Below are 18,363 nucleotides of genomic sequence, written 5' to 3'. Positions count from 1 at the left end.
AGACAGTTGGTTGAGAGAATTCCAGAGCAAGAGTATGCAGAAGAAACTAAAATATGAAAACAAATAAATACAATTATTTTAAAAATAATAAAGTTTTGATTTGTTACCCCCCTTTTGTATGGTCACTACATAATTCCCATACTTCCATTTGTGTTGTTTTGTGTTTTGACGTCTTTTTTTAATTTTTTTTAATTATGTTTTATTATTACTGTAAAATGTAACAAATAGAAATAATACAAAAAACGAGTAGGAATGTCCAACTTTTGACTGGTAGTATATATATAAATATATAAAAAATATATTATTTTTATTATATTTTATTATTACTGTAAAACGTGATAAATAGTAATAATACAAAAAACGATGTAGGAGTGTCCAACTTTTCACTGGTAGTGTATATAAAAAATGTATTACCCTCAAAAACATGAAAAATCATACAACATAATTATAACAAATTATTATTTCATTCAAAATTAGACGTTACTATAAAATGTGAGCAGCCTACATCAACTTTGCAACCGTTTCTAAAAATAAATGAAAAACGGATATCTTAACATCCTGCACTTGGGCCACTTAGGGGGAGGCTAAAATAATTTTGAAAAGAATTCGCTTTAGAAGTAAAGCAATATTGCAAACTCTAAGAGCATAAATATCATAAGAGGTGGGCTGATATTTTGTTATTAATGATCATCTACAGTTAGAGGCAAATATTCTTGGCCATAATGACCATCGTTATGTTTGGAGGAAAAAGGGTGAGGTTTGCAAGCCGAAGAACACCATCCCAACTGTGAAGCATGGGGTGGCAGCATCATGTTGTTGGGGTTCTTTGTTACAGGAGGGACTGGTGCACTTCACAAAATTGATAGCATCATGAAGAAGGAAAATTTTGTGGATATATTGAAGCAACATCTCAAGACATCAGCCAGGAAGTTAAAGCTCAATCGCAAATGGGTCTTCCAAATGGACAATGACCCCAAGCATACCTCAAAAGTTGTGGCAAAATGGCTTAAGGACAATAAAGTCAAGGTATTGGAGTGGCCATCACAAAGCCCTGACCTCAATCCGATAGAAATTTTGTGGGCAGAACTGAAAAAGCTTGTGCGAGCAAGGAGGCCTACAAACCTGACTCAGTTACACCAGTTCTGTCTGAAGGAATGGGCTAAAATTCCAGCAACTTATTGTGAGAAGCTTGTGGAAAGCTACCCAAAACATTTGTCGCAAGCTAAACAATTTAAAGGCAATGCTACCAAATACAAACAAATTGTATGTAACCTTCTGACCCACTGGGAATGTGATGAAAGAAATAAAAGCTGAAATAAATAATTCTATCTACTATTATTTTGACATTTCATATTATTATTATTATTATTTTTTTTTTCATTTTCTCCCCAATTTGGAATGCCCAATTCCCAATGCGCTCTAAGTCCTCAGGGTGGTGTAGTGACTCGCCTCAATCCGGGTGGCGGAGGATGAATCTCAGTTGCCTCCACATCTGAGACTATCAATCCGTGCATCTTATCACATGGCTTGTTAAATGCATTACCGTGGAGACCTAGCGCATGTGGAGGCTTCACGCAATTCTCCACGGCACTCCACGCATAACTCACCACGTGCCCACAGAGAGAGAGAACCACATTATGGTGACCACAAGGAGGTGACTCTACCCACCCTAGAAACCGGGCCAATTGGTTGCTTAGGAAGCCTGACTGGAGTCACTCAGCATGCCCTGGATTCGAACTTGTGACTCCAGGTGTGGTAGTCAGCGTCTTTACTTGCTGAGCTTCCCAAGCCCCCTGACATTTTATATTCTTAAAATAGTGATCCTAACTGACCTAAGACAGGGAATGTTTTCTACGATTAAATGTCAGGACTTGTGAAAAATTGAGTTTAAATGTATTTGGCTAAGATATATGTAAACTTCTGACTTCAACTGTAAATAGTTTAAGGGTGAAAGGAGACCGACTCGAATACGTCATTCACAGTGCATCATGGGAGTGGGCGGTCGCTCCGAGCCATGTTTCACGGGTTTTGTTGGACGCTGTTCTCTGATTGATCGATCTTTCTCTGCTGTACCATGGGTAATGTAGTAGTTGTTTACCCTGAATTCCGCTATCAAACACGATTGTTAAACAATGAAGTTGAGATAACGCAGACGGATGGCTTCAACGGAAGCATATACCATCAGTGAACAAGCTCATGGTAGGTCTGTCTTTAAAGGTTTATAAGTTATCTTTGAAAATCAATTTGTCTATGGGATAAATTAATGGGATTTTTACTTCCGGAACCAGACTGTTGCACTCTATTCTGAACATGAGCTTCACTACTATTGTATGTTCTACAAAATAAAAGTCACGTAACTGTCTAAACCTAGACACTGCAAAGGTGAAAAGCACACAAATTCAATCACTGTAGATATGGCACTTTCCAAACATGGCTTGTTGAAACTCTTAAAAACAAAATATTATATGAGCAGTTTTAATTTTATCAATGCAATTTTATTTATGTGCAATAAACATTAAATAAAAAACAAGATTAATTAGACAAAAATATTAAATAGAATAAAAAATAATAATAACAAATAAATATGCCAGAATGGGTAACAGCAGTAAAATTAGACTAATTAAATTAAACTAAACCAATTAATCAAATGCCAATTCAGTAGATTGTCAAAATTGAGATGTTGATTCTAGTTGTTCTTTAGAGACATTAGATGTGTTTAAACCTAGCTACTTTTCATGTGAGGTTTATTTTAAATTAGAAAATAGTTTGTCTAATATCTAACAGCTCTCAATACAAAAATCATGCCTCATTAAAGGGATAGTTCACCCAAAAATGAAAATTCTTCTGATATGTGTATGAAACAGACCAATATTTAAGTCTTTTTTCTTTTTCTTACTATTAATCTTCACGTTCACTTTCTGATGTGAAATTAAACTAAACAGGTTCTAAATTTCTTTCAGATGTGAAAGAGAACATGGAGATGTATAGTAAAAAATAAATAAAGGACTTAAATATTAATGTTTCACACCCACACCTATTACACTGCTTTTGAAGCTATAGATTTAACCACTGGAGTCTTATGGATTACTTTAATGCTACTTTCATCTTCTTTTTGGACCTTCAGATTTCTGGCCACCATTCACTTGCATTGAAAGAAACAACAGATATCCTTCTAAAAAAATCTTTGTTTGCATTCAGCAGAAGAAAGTCATACACATCAGTTATGACATGAGGGTGAGTAAATTATGAGAGAATTTTATGGGTGAACTATACCTTCAATGCTTTAAAAAAAAAAATTAATCGGATATTCATAGAATATGCTATGTAGGATAAGACTCAAGTTCAGTTTTTAACATCAACCATTATTTACATACTCTCTCCTCCTTTTGGGTTGACTGAGTGCAATCTTTGGTTTATCTTTGCAACCATGACCACAACCTGAACTGCAAACCACAGCATGTGCACTATCCTACAATATACAGACATCCTTGTGTGTATAAAACTTTATTGCAGAAAAAAACAACACAAAGTTTAATTACCATAGAAGTAGCAGGTAATGTGCAAAAGTAATATGAAATGTATTTTTTCTTTCTTTTATGAACATCAAATAATAAAATAAAAAGATAAACATCTTTGAGTTGAGGTATTTTAAATATCATAAACACTTCCCGCTTCTTACTGATACAATCAGTGAACATTTGCTGACATTTTTACATAAGTATAATGGTTAAATTTGACAGAAGTGTTTTATATATATATATATACAAATTTGAAAAAATTAGAACAAATAAAAATGCAAATTTAATTCTCATGGCATTAAACATGTTTGCAGCAACAGTAGGTCTTTGAAAAGTCAGTGCCCAAAAAAAAATTGATGTTATCAGTAAAATAAATGACCAAATTCCTAAGCAACAGCATAGATGCATGTGAACAGACATTCAATCAATAACCCCAGAATAATTTTTTTTTTTTTTACATTTATAGCAAAAGAAATAATTGAGAAACCTGTGATATTATCTGAATGGATTGGTCAAAAATATCAACATCAGACTTATATGCATGTGAATAGACATTCATTCAATAACCTCAAAATACATCCGGTTTTGATTAGTCAAAAAATAGCAACATCAGACATAACGCAGGAGACCTTCTTATTTCTTTTTCTGACATATCCCAAATGTAGCCACATCTGACGAAGACAAATCAAAAATAATGAAATGTTCTTGTCTTACAATGTTCTTGCAAAATCTACTGACAAATATTTATTTTAAATCTCTGACAAAACTGAGAACCTGTAAACTGTTAAAGTGCAATTACTACACCTTTTGTCTTAATAATAAAAAGCATGATTTCATCAGTACAAAACAAGTGTTACTGCATCTTATTCCAAAGTACAAAAAAAAATAGATAAGCAGTTTTTAGAATTTCAGGTGAAATATCTGTTGGACATTTTGTAACACTGATAACTCTTAAACAGAAAAGGGCTGGGTTTCCCTAAGCACTAAGTAGGAAGTTAGTAACACTTTAGTAGTACTTAATCTCTAAGGCGCATTTCCCAAAAGCATCGTTATCTTAGTAGTTACAGAGATAAAAACGTTCATAAATTAACGAGAGCTTTGAACCGCTCTTAAGTCCATTAAGTGCAACTTAAATGTATCTTTCTTGCATCTTTCACAGTTTATCAAAGACAATGGGACATTGAATACATTTTATTAATATATTTTGATCATTGTAAACTATTTCAGAGGATTAAAAAAAAGTGTTGAAAAAAACAAAACAAAAAAAAAAAAACGCTTAAAATCAATAGGCAGTCTCCGCAGTCTGCGCATGCGATAGGTCTAAATTACAAGACAATACAGTACCTTATATTAGCCTTCTTTGATAAGCATAATTGTAATGGCAATAGAAAGATGATATGCTCTTATTGAACAAATTATTTAAGAAGACATACTTGAGTAATGTGACCATGCAATTTAAAACTTAAATAAATATGCCTAATAAAAAAATTACAATTTGGTTAACAAAGGAGATTAGAGTGAGAGTGTGCAGTGAGAGATTCCCTCTCTCTTAATCCTTTCTTTTTCCGAAGGCTGGTTCAAATCGGCTGGCCTATAGTCTTTTTACAAAGCAGTAACAAATTGCATGATGCATAATGGCAGTAAGGCTACAAGTAGCCTACACAGTGCCTCGCACTCTAACCAGATGATTTATTAATATTTAGACAAGTCTATGAGTAGTTCAATATTGATGCCCGTAATTTTAATCCTATTCTGTGTGCATTTGTTCAGTTTCCAGCCAAAGGAACAAAACTTTAGGCTACGTGAGAGTCGCTTATGATTCACATAGCATACATTCACGTTACATGCATTTATTGCGTCACTTTCATTAATCTCTATGATTGAGCATCAATACATCTGAAACTCCATCTCACTAAAGCCATCACTATTTCTTCAATTAAGTTCTGTAACAATTAATAAATTTAGGCACCTCGACAATGTTACAAACAACTTCCATTTTGTCAGTATTTCTATATTATTTTCATGTTGAGACAACAAACTCTGGACATATTTGCCAAAGTGATCAGCACCTTTGGACCGGACAGCTCCTGTAACAAAGCACTTAAGTTCTACTTTATAACGAGCGATCTACATGCTGGTTTGGGAAACAGGCGTTACTCCATCGTAAAATAACGAGCAACATTAGATAAGATGATCGTTAAAGCTTAAGTTGCAACGTTATCGGGAAACCCAGCCAATATCTCTTTAAAGCTTGTTTTTAAAAGATTCAAATCAAACATCAACTTGTTTGCACACACATACCTTATAGTTTTAAACACTTACAAACACACGTTCCCATGTATCATTCAGGCTTTGAAGGAACATTCCAGTAAAGTCTGAAAATAAAACTTTACAGTTCAAGTTGTTTTGCAACAGGGTACCAGAACTGGTGCAAGATTATTTAAACATGTAAAAAATAACTCCCTTTTTATTACTAAAATAAAGAATGTAACATTTTTACTAAAACCTACCAAAGTCTCATAAAAATAAATAGCCTTACTGACTAGTACAAAAGAATCTGTAAAGCATTCTTTAACAGGCAATATAACTGCTGTTTTTTTTTTTTTTTAAACTAATGACAGTCATCAATCCCAATTTATGGCAATAGCAGCCAAAGTGCAACATGCCTGGGAAACAGTTAATTTCAGGCCACAACTGTCCCATTTCTAACACAGACAATTAACGGCTAAATATTTACTGATGTTATTGTAAACGTTTCACTCTGAAACAACAAATTCCAGCTATATGTTTGAAGTTTGTCTCAACTTTCATTTGAGACAACATCCTGTCTGTGCCTGCAGTACCTTTTACAGTCAATATCTTCTTCATGACACCAACAGACATCCCCGGAGTGAACTCACTGACTACTTGTTCTTGCAACAAATGCAAAAACCCACAGTCACAGCTCCGTGCATAACAACAGTGTCCAAACACTGGTTGTCATACAGCCACTTTCCCTTTGACCTCCAGTTTGTTGGCATTGTCACTCTGTTTAGTGGTCTGCTCCTCTGTGAAGGTAATGTAGGAGTACACCAGACTGCCAGCAATACTGAAAAGACAAGTATGTTCATTAAGATCATTAGCAGCCAAATACATCCATCCATGCCATCTGTTTCCTTTTGGGAAAAACATCACACCTGATGTTTAGACCAATGAAGTTAGTCCATGAGAAAATGTAATCCCCTCCAAACACCATTCCAATATACGTCACTAATATATTCTGCAGAGACAGAAAAGTCATGAAATAATAAAAAGGCAGCACAATCTGTGTCTTGGCATGTTAAAAAGAAAAATGACTTACTTTTAGGCATCCAACGATGGTAGTAGTTAGCGCAGAGTTATACTGAGTGCAAAGCACTGTGGAGTACATTAAAACAAACCTACAAATGCAAAAACACAAGTCAGAATGAATGATAATGATATGAGCATTGTCTCAATGTAAATGTGATTTTGGTTGCAGTCACAAAGCATAATCTGATTCTTCCATGTTAATTAAGCAAGAAAAAAAAGCTAAGGCCAGAAATGTAATCTACGCAAGCACAATATAACGAATGCAAATGATTGGCCAATGCATTCACTTTTGTCTAGTTAGTTTGCTAATAGATTTGCATTTCTTCAACTTTGGGCACTTTTAGCACTGTGGACTTTTATAAAGTAGAAGCGACACAAAATGACGTGGTTGCTTCAGTAAATGTGCTTTTAATGTCGAGGTGCTGATTTAGGGTAAGGATGTCTGTTTTGTTCAACACTCATTTATCTTTTTGAACACTATTGGTTAGGTTAAAGCTGAAGTTTTAGGTTAGGAAGGTACGTTTTAATCATTAAAACATCCATTTAATAAACCTTGTCTGATCATTTCACTCAATTTTGGCACCCCCGCTGGACATTTCACAATGAAACTGCAGCCAAATTTGTAAAGAAGCAGGCAATTTTGGTTTACAAAGATGTTGCCATTGTCACTTAAATTTCATGAGATCAGGCTAAACATTTTACAGCTCACTATTTATTTGTTTTTTTTGTAACAATGTCCAACATTGTATGTACATGCATCACAGAAGATTTATGTAATTCTTGTCTTTTTTTCTGAAAGTCGTGAAAATTTCAACCACAGTGTCATTTCCACCACATCTCAACTTCTGTATTGAGTTTAATAGAATTCTGTGGTGGAAATGACATTTATAATGTTTTTTGAATAAAATGTCCTAATAATTTTTCTTTCAGAGGTTAATCTCATAGCTAAAATTTTATGTATCCTAAATACACAAACAATATTTTCACACTTTTTGCACAAATTGGAAAAATTACAGCTTGACTGAAAATGATGCCAAATAAAAATGCTCTGCTCAAGTGACATATAACTTTAATTTTTGTTTTCTTCAAACATCACTTGGCTTTGTATTTCATATTAAGCATGCTCTTCACTGACACTTCTGTCGACTTAATTAACAAGTACACTAATTTTTGAAAAAACTAATTGTTTTGGTGTGGTGGAAATGATGGCACTACGGAGGGACAGTAGATGACTTTTTGTAAAACTGATAGGAATCATTTTCCCACAATAACAATATTGAAATGGTTTGTTTTTCACCCTGTTTAGATACTTATTGTTTTAAACATGTAATATTTTTTATAATGGATTTTCATTGTTTAATATTGAAAGTCTAGGAGAAGGATAAAACGGTAAAATTGGTACATATACAGCAAGGCATTTGAAAAGTACCAACAATAAATGATGGACAGGTAAAACGTTTTTAAATCGGTTTAAATGTGACCTTCATAGAATCTTTTTTTTTTTTTTTATCAATTTGTTTTAATAAAAGTCAACCCCTAGGACATGAAACTGCAAGAAGTTGAAGAAACACATAGTTCTCTGAACTGAGAAATGCCATTTCAGAGATTGTTCTAATTTAGACTACCTGTTCTTCATTAACTGAACTGTAGGAAATTATATAAATGCACACAATCATATATATATAGAATTACAACGTTTTCAGTTTAACTCACCCCATTATACAAGAGAGGATGAATTGAACTATAAAAAGCATGTCTGACCAACCTTCATAATCAAAAGCCTAAGGAGAAAAAAAAAATAATAATTATAAACAGACAAGCAAAAACCAAACCATTAGTGATACATGGCAAACTATGGCCCACTTATAAGGAAAGAAATGCATAGTGATTCTTCCAAGAATATAATAACCTTATAGTTAATCATTAAATATCACAGTTACAAGTATGTTTGTAAGGCGGCATGTTAGGTCAAGATGCCACATAGCATTTGTATCGAAAAGACAGTAAATAGGCTAAACCACATTTTTCAGTTGCTGTGATATGGTTGCACTTGCAAGACTGCAAAAGCAAAAATATATTCATATAGCAGGGAGAAAACAACTTGGTTTACCCTCAGCTCTAGGGTAAAGAAAACAACTTTACCCACCCTCATGTTCCAATTTATTTTTTGGTTAACCTACCCTTTTAAAACCACACAACCGGTTTAAAAACAGGTGAAGAACTCACCTTACAAGCCTATACCTTATTTCAAGCATAACTTCATGCACTACTACATTCACTGTGCTGGTTAGACGGTATGGCATAATGGTGGCTTTGTGCAAGAGACACACTGCCTCCTGTGCTTACTCCTTCCTGAGGCAGCGCTTGCCAAATAAGCTTGGGCCTCCCTGTGAACACACTGAGCTAAATAAAATGAGGCATTCATGGAGCGGAGCCCTGTCATTCTAACCTTCCAAACAACTGAGCCTTGTGCTCATACGGCTTTCTCAAAAAGACCAGGGATATTGCACACAAAGTATTAATTTTTTTCCTTAGAAGTGGCACTGTTATTTCTCCATTCAGATGGGAACAGGCATGCTGAAATTTATGTCAGTCAGTTATGATTCAAGAGAATTTATTACAACAGCACACAGTCGTTGCAATCAGCTAATAGTGGGTGTGTGCTCTCTAGCTACTGAGCAGATGGTGGGTTTGTGGTTGCCAGGTCATCTATGGGTATGAGGTCTTGTTGAGAGACAGACTTCTTGGGAGTCACTCATGTCCTGGGGTAATTTAAGGTCTGGTATTTAGAAACAAGATCTGATTTATGACTGCTACCAAACTACCTGGTCTCATGTTAAATGCTCATAATAGGTTTTAAAAACTAGGGCTGTCAATCAATTACAAATCTGATTGCATTCTTTGCCAATTAATTAATCAAATTAATCACTATTAGTTGCATATATAGTCCAAATTTACTGTATAAAGCCCCCAAATAAAAATGAGTCAAAGACATTATTGTGAGTAAAGGACTAAACAGACATTATAAAAAGTGACTTTCTGAAGTTGATATATTTAGAGATATTCTTTGCCTCTTACCTTATCCATATCTCCTGTGACATGTGCCAAAAGCAGAGTTGGAAGAATCATAAATAAAGCATTGTAATAGAGCAGACCATACTTTCCCAGCTCCTAAACGACAGAAAGGAAAAAAAAGAGACAGACAAATCAGGTACAAAATGGAAACGTCATAAATGCCCTCTTCTCTTCCTAACAGATCACAACCACCTGGCATGCAAACAGCTGTAGGGAGCCAAAGGTCTTGCTTCAAGGATTGTGCATAAGCCTTAACAGATTGTAACGTTTGGCTTCAATTGTTCAAGTTGCCAATGCTTTAGGTAAATCTATATTTCACCAAGTAATTACAGTTTACTTTCTTAAATAATAAAACTGTAATAGTCTGAAAGGTATTATATCTTCATCAGCAAGCTTCAAATAAAGCACACAACCTATTTTTTCAGTCCAAGTCGTAAGGGTAATGCAATAAATGCTACTCATGTTGCCACACCAAATTAGTTAGCAAACAAGCACTTTCATCTGTATACATGAATTCAAGCACAGGCACATCTACTAAATAAGCCTGAGCCTGTCCTTTTTACATCAGTGCATGCATTCATGAACTTCTTTTGCTAGGCTTGGACACCAAAAAAATGAAAAAGAACACATCATGAATAACAATGTGACAGCAACTGACCCTTTTAACATTTCCGGGTTTGAAATCAGAAGTAAACTTCAGTGGGGTAAAATTCATGGGAGAACAAAGCAAGTATTATTTTTTCGATCCCATCACAGCAGTATGGAGCCACTTAGAGGACAGGGCATGTATTTTTTCCCTGAAATAGTTTTGCGTGCTCTTGCAATAAGTTTTGCCCTCCCACATAATAGTTTGCATTCCCTCGCAATAAGTTTTGCGTTCCCTCGCAATACATTTACCATGTTTTTACTACAGTAACCATATTTTAACCTTGATATTCGTAGTAAAACTGAAAAATGAAAACTATGGTAATAAAAATCATAATTTTGTGGTTATTATGGTTTTATTACAAATATGTAAAACCATAGTAACCACAAGAATTATCATGGTTAATCTATAGTAAAACCATGGTTATTATATGAATACAGTATACTGTATTAAAGCCATGGTTTCCACAAAAACATGGTTACTTTTTATAGTTACTACAATATTACTATAGTTAAACCATGATTTCCGCCAAAAAACAAAGAAACAAAACATGGTTAGCCTACAACAGTCATGGTTACTACAATATTACAAAAGAAAAATTATTTCCATAGTTAAACTATGGTACGTGTATAGTAAAACACTAATAACCACAAAATTATTATTTTTACTACCATAGCTTTCATTTTCCTGTATTATCACAATGATTTCACAACGAATATCATGGTTAAAATATGGGTACTGTAGTAAAACCATGGTAAAAAGGGAATGCAGAACTTATAGCGAGGGCATGCAAAACTGTTCCCGTCCTGTCCTCTAAGGGCGTAGAGCAATATTGACTAGTGGTTTTTTTTTTATGGCGACGTTATCGACAACGTTGACAATAAAAAATTGTCTATAACATTTTTTGTTGTTGAATAGTTGTTTAATCTCATTTAATGTAACATGAGATCACATGAAACTCTAATGATGACACGTGAGAGCAGCACTGCAGCTCGCGCGTGACAGAGGAGAGGAAGAATTACACAGCTCACAGATGCACTCTAAACAGCTTCAGGTGATGTAGATCGCAAAGTATGAGAGAATAATAATGCAAAAATACAAAATAAGTAAATAAAGAAGCACTCTCATTGTGGAATATGTGGAGCCGAAGCTCTTTAAAGGAAACACCCCGGTGTTACATATTACATGCAGTTATATTTAATGCATTATAGCTTTATTAAAAGTTCAAATAATATGGAAGCAGATCATATAAATAACTACAAACTCTGAAACTGGTATTTCTCTGTACAGTCAGCGCCTCTTCTACGAGTTGCGTGAATGTCCCGATCTAAAAGGGAGAGATTGAAACTGCACCCGGCTGATGAACACTCTGTCGCGGGGACGCTCATCCCTCGAGCGCGCACGCTTAATGCAGCTAGATTATAACGTGATGGCTCGCAACATACTGAATCATAATATGTGTGTCACTGTGCATTTCTTATTGTGAAGAAAACTGGCAATGTGCAGCTTTATTAATAAGAGAGAGTATTTTTTTTTTATTTTTTTTTTGTGAGTTAAAGATGGATTGAAGTGAACAGAATGTTGAGAGAGGGTAGTCTTCATCCCATTATACACTGCAAAAAAATACGTTTTTGATTTGTTTTTGTTTTGGCTTGTTTTCCAATATAAACATCTAAAACTCCTTTAAAACGAACATTTTCTTTAGCAGCTATACTGCATAAGAAAAACAATTGCTATCTGAGAATGCTGAATATACCTAAAAATCCTTTAAAAAAAAAAGATGCATTCACCTGAGAAGCAGCATATAATATATTTAGACTTGCTTTTAGAGAATAGATCTTGAATACAAGTATATTTTGTATTTACTGCACTCGCAGAAGTATAACCAAGTGAAAAAATACACTTAAAGCAAGTCTAAAAATTTTGTACAATGGCAGCCAATAGTTTGGAATAATGTACAGATTTTGCTCTTATGGACAGAAATTAGTACTTTTAGTCACTGAAGTGGCATTCCACTGATCACAATGTATAGTCAGGACATTAATAACGTGAAAAATTACTATTACAATTTGAAAACAATTTTAACTACTTCAAAGAGTTCTCATCAAAAAATCCTCTACGTGCAGCAATGACAGCTTTGCAGATCCTTGGCATTCTAGCTGTCAGTTTGTCCAGATACTCAGGTGACATTTCACCCCGTGCTTCCTGTAGCACTTGCCATAGATGTGGCTGTCTTGTCGGGCACTTCTCACACACCTTACAGTCTAGCTGATCCCACAAATGCTCAATGAGGTTAAGATCCATAACACTCTTTTCCAATTATCTGTTGTCCAATGTCTGTTTCTTTGCCTACTCTAACCTTTTCTTTTTGTTTTTCTGTTTCAAAAGTGGCTTTTTCTTTGCAATTCTTGCCATAAGGCCTGCACCCGAGTCTTCACTTTACTGTTGTACATTAAACTGGTGTTGAGCGGGTAGAATTCAATGAAGCTGTCAGCTGAGGACATGTGAGGCATCTACTTCTCAAACTAGAGGCTCTGATGTACTTATCCTCATGTTTAGTTGTACATCTAGCCTTCCACATCTCTTTCTGTCCTTGTTAGAGCCAGGTGTCCTTTGACTTTGAAGACTGTAGTGTACACCTTTGTATGAAATCTTCAGTTTTTTTGGCAATTTCAAGCATTTTATAGCCTTCATTCCTCAAAACAATGATTGACTGATGAGTTTCTAGAGAAAGCTGTTTCTTTTTTGCCATTTTTGACCTAATATTGACCTTAAGACATGCCAGTCTATTGCATACTGTGGCAACTCAAAAACAAAGACAATGTTAAGCTTCATTTAATGAACCAAATAGTGATTTTCTAGTACCAAATTAGCAATTTAGCATGATTACTCAAGGATAAGGTGTTTGAGTGATGGCTGCTGGAAATAGGGCCTGTCTAGATTTGATAAAAAATGACTTTTCAAATGATGATGGTGCTGCTTTTTTACATCAGTAATGTTCTGACTATACTTTGTGATTAGTTGAATGCCACTTTGGTGAATTAAAGTTCCATTTTCCTTCCAAAACAGCAAAATCTGTACATTATTCCAAACTTCTGGTCACCAGTGTATGTTGCTTCTCAAGTAAATGTATATTGTTTTAAGGATTTTTAGACCATTTTAAATGGAATTCAAGACAAAAACACTTGATAACAATAGGATTTTTGTCATGAATTTCTTTACTGAATTAAACTTCAAAGTATTTTTTTCCCCTTTAATTCAGTGAATGTCATTTAGAGGTACTTTTAAAAGATGATTTTGTCCTCTTTATTGTTAGCAAGCACATTTAATACAACCTTTTAAGTCAGTGCACAAGCTGAATAATTGGTTAAGAACTAATGATTAATCGTTGCAATAATCGCCGAATAGTCAAATAATCATTAGTTGCAACCCTAATATACATAAAGTAAAATCATAGAAATTTACATTGAATAATTAAAAAATTCTAAATTTAAAAAGTTTGCTTGATTTACGCTGCTACATTAAGCCGGAAATGCATCATCAGTTTGAGGAAATCCTACACATAAATACCAAATAAACTGAAAATACCTTAAGTTTTAAGGACAAAGTACAAAGTTGAATTTTCCTGATTTTAACACTTTTTATAAATGTACTGCAGAGACAAAAAAAATAAAAAAATAAAAAAATTGATATATACACTATATTGCCAAAAGTATTCGCTCATCTGCCTTTAGACGCATATGAACTTAAGTGACATCCCATTCTTAATCCACAGGGTTTAATATGACATCGGCCCACCCTTTGCAGCTATAACAGCTTCAACTCTTCTGGGAAGGCTTTCCAAAAGGTTTAGGAGTGTGTTTATGGGAATTTTTGACCATTCTTCCAGAAGCACATTTGTGAGGTCAGACATTGATGTTGGACGAGAAGGCCTGGCTCGCAGTCTTCTCTCTAATTCATCCCAAAGGCTCTATCGGGTTGAGGTCAGGACTCTGTGCAGGCCAGTCTAGTTCTTCCACACCAAACTCGCTCATCCATGTCATTATGGACCTTGCTTTGTGCACTGGTGCGCAGTCATGTTGGAACAGGAAGGGGCCATCCCCAAACTGTTCCCACAAAGTTGGGAGCATGGAATTGTCCAAAATCTCTTGGTATGCTGAAGCATTCAGAGTTCCTTTCACTGGAACTAAGGGGCCAAGCCCAGCTCCTGAAAAACAACCCCACACCATAATCCCCCCTCCACCAAACTTCACAGCTGGCACAACGCAGTCAGACAAGTACCGTTCTCCTGGCAACCGCCAAACCCAGACTCGTCCATCAGATTGCCACATGGAGAAGCGTGATTCGTCACTCCAGAGAACGCGTCTCCACTGCTCTAGAGTCCAGTGGCGGCGTGCTTTACACCACTGCATCCGACGCTTTGCATTGCACTTGGTGATGTATGGCTTGGATGCAGCTGCTCGGCCATGGAAACCCATTCCATGAAGCTCTCTACGCACTGTTCTTGAACTAATCTGAAGGCCACATGAACTTTGGAGGTCTGTAGCGATTGACTCTGCAGAAAGTTGGCGACCTCTGTGCACTATGCGCCTCAGCATCCGCTGTTCCCGCTCTGTCATTTTACGTGGCCTACCACTTCGTGGCTGAGTTGCTGTCATTCCCAATCACTTCCAGTTTGTTATAATACCACTGACAGTTGACTGTGGAATATTTAGTAGCGAGGAAATTTCACTACTGGACTTGTTGCACAGGTGGCATCCTATCACAGTACCACTCTGGAATTCACTGAGCTCCTGAGAGTGGCCCATTCTTTCACAAATGTTTGTAGAAGCAGTCTGCATGCCTAGGTGCTTCATTTTATACACCTGTGGCCATGGAAGTGATTGGAACACCTGAATTTAATTATTTGGATGGGTGAGCGAATACTTGTGGCAATATAGTGTATATATATATATTGGTTTGGATTTGGGCCAAGCCAAAAAAACAAAAAAAAAACAAACAAAAAAAACAAACAAAAAAAAACAGCAAATCTACCAAATTTTCCCTCTCAACACTTTTAAAAATTAGGAAAAATTTGTCAGGGCAACACGATAAAAAAGAATGGAAAAAAAAGCTTAAAACTAATATTATTTGTCCTTTAAAACTTGAATGATAGTTTTTTGAAGCATTTTATTTAAAATAATCCTAGGGGACAGAATAGATTCCATAACTGTCAAATCACCCATAGTATATATTCGGATGACACTAAACATAAAAGAACACAAATGTCGAAAATTATCAAGTCAATACGATATTTCACTGCATCACGAGTTGCTTTATTTGGAGTGAGTATAGGAAAGAAGTTCTTCTAAATTAAAGACTATGTACTTCTACAGACTACAGCTGCTTTCTAAGGGAGCACTCAGGGTCATTTCGAGTACCATAATCTCTATCATAAATGTTTTTCTTACCTTAGAGTCAAGTTTCTGTTTCACAAAAGCCCCATTGGCAGCAGTTAAGACATCGTTCATTAAAATGAACACGTACCCTTGCAGGTCAAAGGCCAGATCAGCACTACACAAGGAATGATCAAAGATATTGTGAAACATTTGTGTTATTAAATGCGTGTGGAGATGGTTAGTGGTCAAGTTTTCCTCATGCTAATTTATAATATATTAACATCTTGCAGACTTTGCAAACAACATATTTCCTGAATGTAGCAGTTAATAATTTAGCAATTTTTGGAACCTTAGAGAAAACATTTTTTGTAAACAACAGCAATCTAGTGTAATCAAGCTGATCATAAATATTAATCAAAACATAGACATGTTTGTCTTGCAATGCCCAAGACAGGGATAAACTCTGGTTGTTAAATCATGAATCACTTTTAAAAACTTTACGAATGCAGGTGCACAATCTGCTTTTATTTGGAAATATTTACCTTGCAGCTACAAAGGCCCCTAGAATCATTGTAAATACTGTTAGCTGAATTGGCCGGGAGAATTTCTTTCTGTAAAAAGGGTCAAAAATTATTACTGTTATTATCATGATCATCATAAATTAATCAGATGTAAGATGTATGGAATATTGCCATGATAATTGGTGTCAACCTAACTTACTTTAACAAGAAACCCTCTGCAAGCATAGTAAAGAGAATAGAAAACCTCCTCAATACTGTAAACATTGGCAGGCTGAAAGAAAAAAAAAAAGTTACTACATATCAATATACGGCACACACTACAAATATGATATTCTATCTTTTTTCCAAAGACCTTTATATAAGATTTAACCTAAAATATTACTCCAAAAAGCAAAAAGGCAAACATGTATTAATTAATAGACTTCCTTTAATTTTTATGAGCTTTTTAGTATTGTATCATACTTAAGCCTTTTTGTTCCAAAGAGTCCCGTTATTTGATTCCCGACATACAGAAAAGGTAGCGGAAATGTCTGCAACAAACAAGGAAAGTAGATATTGAGCAAGCACACCAATAAGGAAGATGAAAATGTCAGGACACAAGACTCATAATCCCCAACAGAACTACATTTACAAAGAAACATCATCTTCCAGTCCTATGAAAAGGGCTAACTAAAAACAAACCAGAGAAAAACCTGTGTATACAGAGTCTGTAGAGCTAGCTTGGATAGAAAAACTTGACAATTTGCACAAGTTATGATTATCTGAGAGATTTCAAGTTACAACGCTTATTGAGGCAAGACTCCTCACCTTTCTAGGTATGCTACCATCAAACTCAGGGAAGCTGATCACCCGGAGGGCCTTTCCCACCCGTAAAACAACAACTGTTGCCAGCATCTGCAGAGGAAAGTCAGACTGTCTATATGCTACACAGTACTGTTAGAGTAAACTTTGAATAAAAGAAAACTTTTCGTACCGACCTGACCAATGCCAACACATATTGAAGAGGGGAACCTGTTCAAAAAGATTACATTTTAACAAATACCAAAGACATTTTTTTTTTTAATTGCAATTATTCTTTAATATAAGTTCTGATTGTTATTTTAAAACAACACTTTACATGCCATGTGTGTGAATAAGATCATTTGATATCATTATTATTCTACACCACTGACTCACGTCGCCCAGTATAAACATTTATTTTCCAATGAATGTGTGTATCTGCGGTCAACTTTAATAAAGTAAACTTCACAGAGCAAAGCATATAGTTCTCCTCTTAAATGGTTCACAGCTGGAAAGAAGGTTTTGTCAGGTTAGTCAGTTTTGACATCTATGGTAGTGGATGCCTAAATATTAACGTACAATGTTATTTACATGGTATTCCAAAGGTTTTACCATTGTACCATGGTTGTTGTTGTTGTTGTTGTTTTTATTATTATTATTTAATTTTTTTAAACATGATAATACCATGTTGCTTGTTGGTAATTTTTGTTAGTGTAAGCACTGAAACACAGTCCCCATTGACTGTTCATACAGTGCCACACAAGCCCCTAAAATAACTCTCCTTCCATACCACACTGACAGTGCTGCAAACTAAGTTCCCAACTATTCCAAGTATTCTAGCACTTTAGACAGTGAGGCACTTGTAAAATATCAGTCAAAAGTCTCCTTACCTGTAATTGGTCAGGACGCTCTTATTCACCACAACTATAAGGAAAGAGCTTATTCCGTAAAAGCCTGCGGCTAAAAGCTTCAAGAGTACTGTTAGTTTTTGGTCCGCCATCCCCGCCGTTGCTTCATTCCTCTGCTCACATTGCTTCTTTCCGTGCGCGGTGCCTTTCTTCCTCCCTACGTTGACGTCTCTGAACTTCCGCCATGTTTACCAGGCAGTCGACGTA

General features: G+C 35.3%; 1 protein-coding gene and 1 pseudogene across 1 annotated transcript; both read right to left on the bottom strand.

Moving 5' to 3' along the window:
- LOC127446422 (mesoderm induction early response protein 1-like) overlaps positions 1-6,401 on the bottom strand; it is a 16,607-nt pseudogene extending 10,206 nt beyond the window's left edge.
- Positions 2,579-18,363, bottom strand: LOC127446258 (UDP-N-acetylglucosamine/UDP-glucose/GDP-mannose transporter-like). Its single transcript, XM_051707019.1, has 12 exons — positions 18,139-18,363; positions 17,446-17,479; positions 17,276-17,362; positions 16,931-16,998; positions 16,668-16,739; positions 16,490-16,558; positions 16,020-16,122; positions 9,927-10,019; positions 8,562-8,629; positions 6,859-6,937; positions 6,695-6,777; positions 2,579-6,606 (listed from the first exon to the last, which is right to left on the bottom strand). The coding sequence occupies exons 1-12, from the start codon at positions 18,246-18,248 to the stop codon at positions 6,498-6,500; spliced, it is 975 nt and encodes a 324-aa protein (XP_051562979.1). The 5' UTR covers positions 18,249-18,363; the 3' UTR covers positions 2,579-6,497.

This window comes from Myxocyprinus asiaticus, chromosome 9 (assembly GCF_019703515.2).
Source record: "Myxocyprinus asiaticus isolate MX2 ecotype Aquarium Trade chromosome 9, UBuf_Myxa_2, whole genome shotgun sequence".
In the NCBI taxonomy this organism is placed as follows: Eukaryota; Metazoa; Chordata; class Actinopteri; order Cypriniformes; family Catostomidae; genus Myxocyprinus; species Myxocyprinus asiaticus.
Note: the sequence above shows the minus strand (reverse complement) of the source record. Positions and strands in the feature narration are given on the sequence as shown.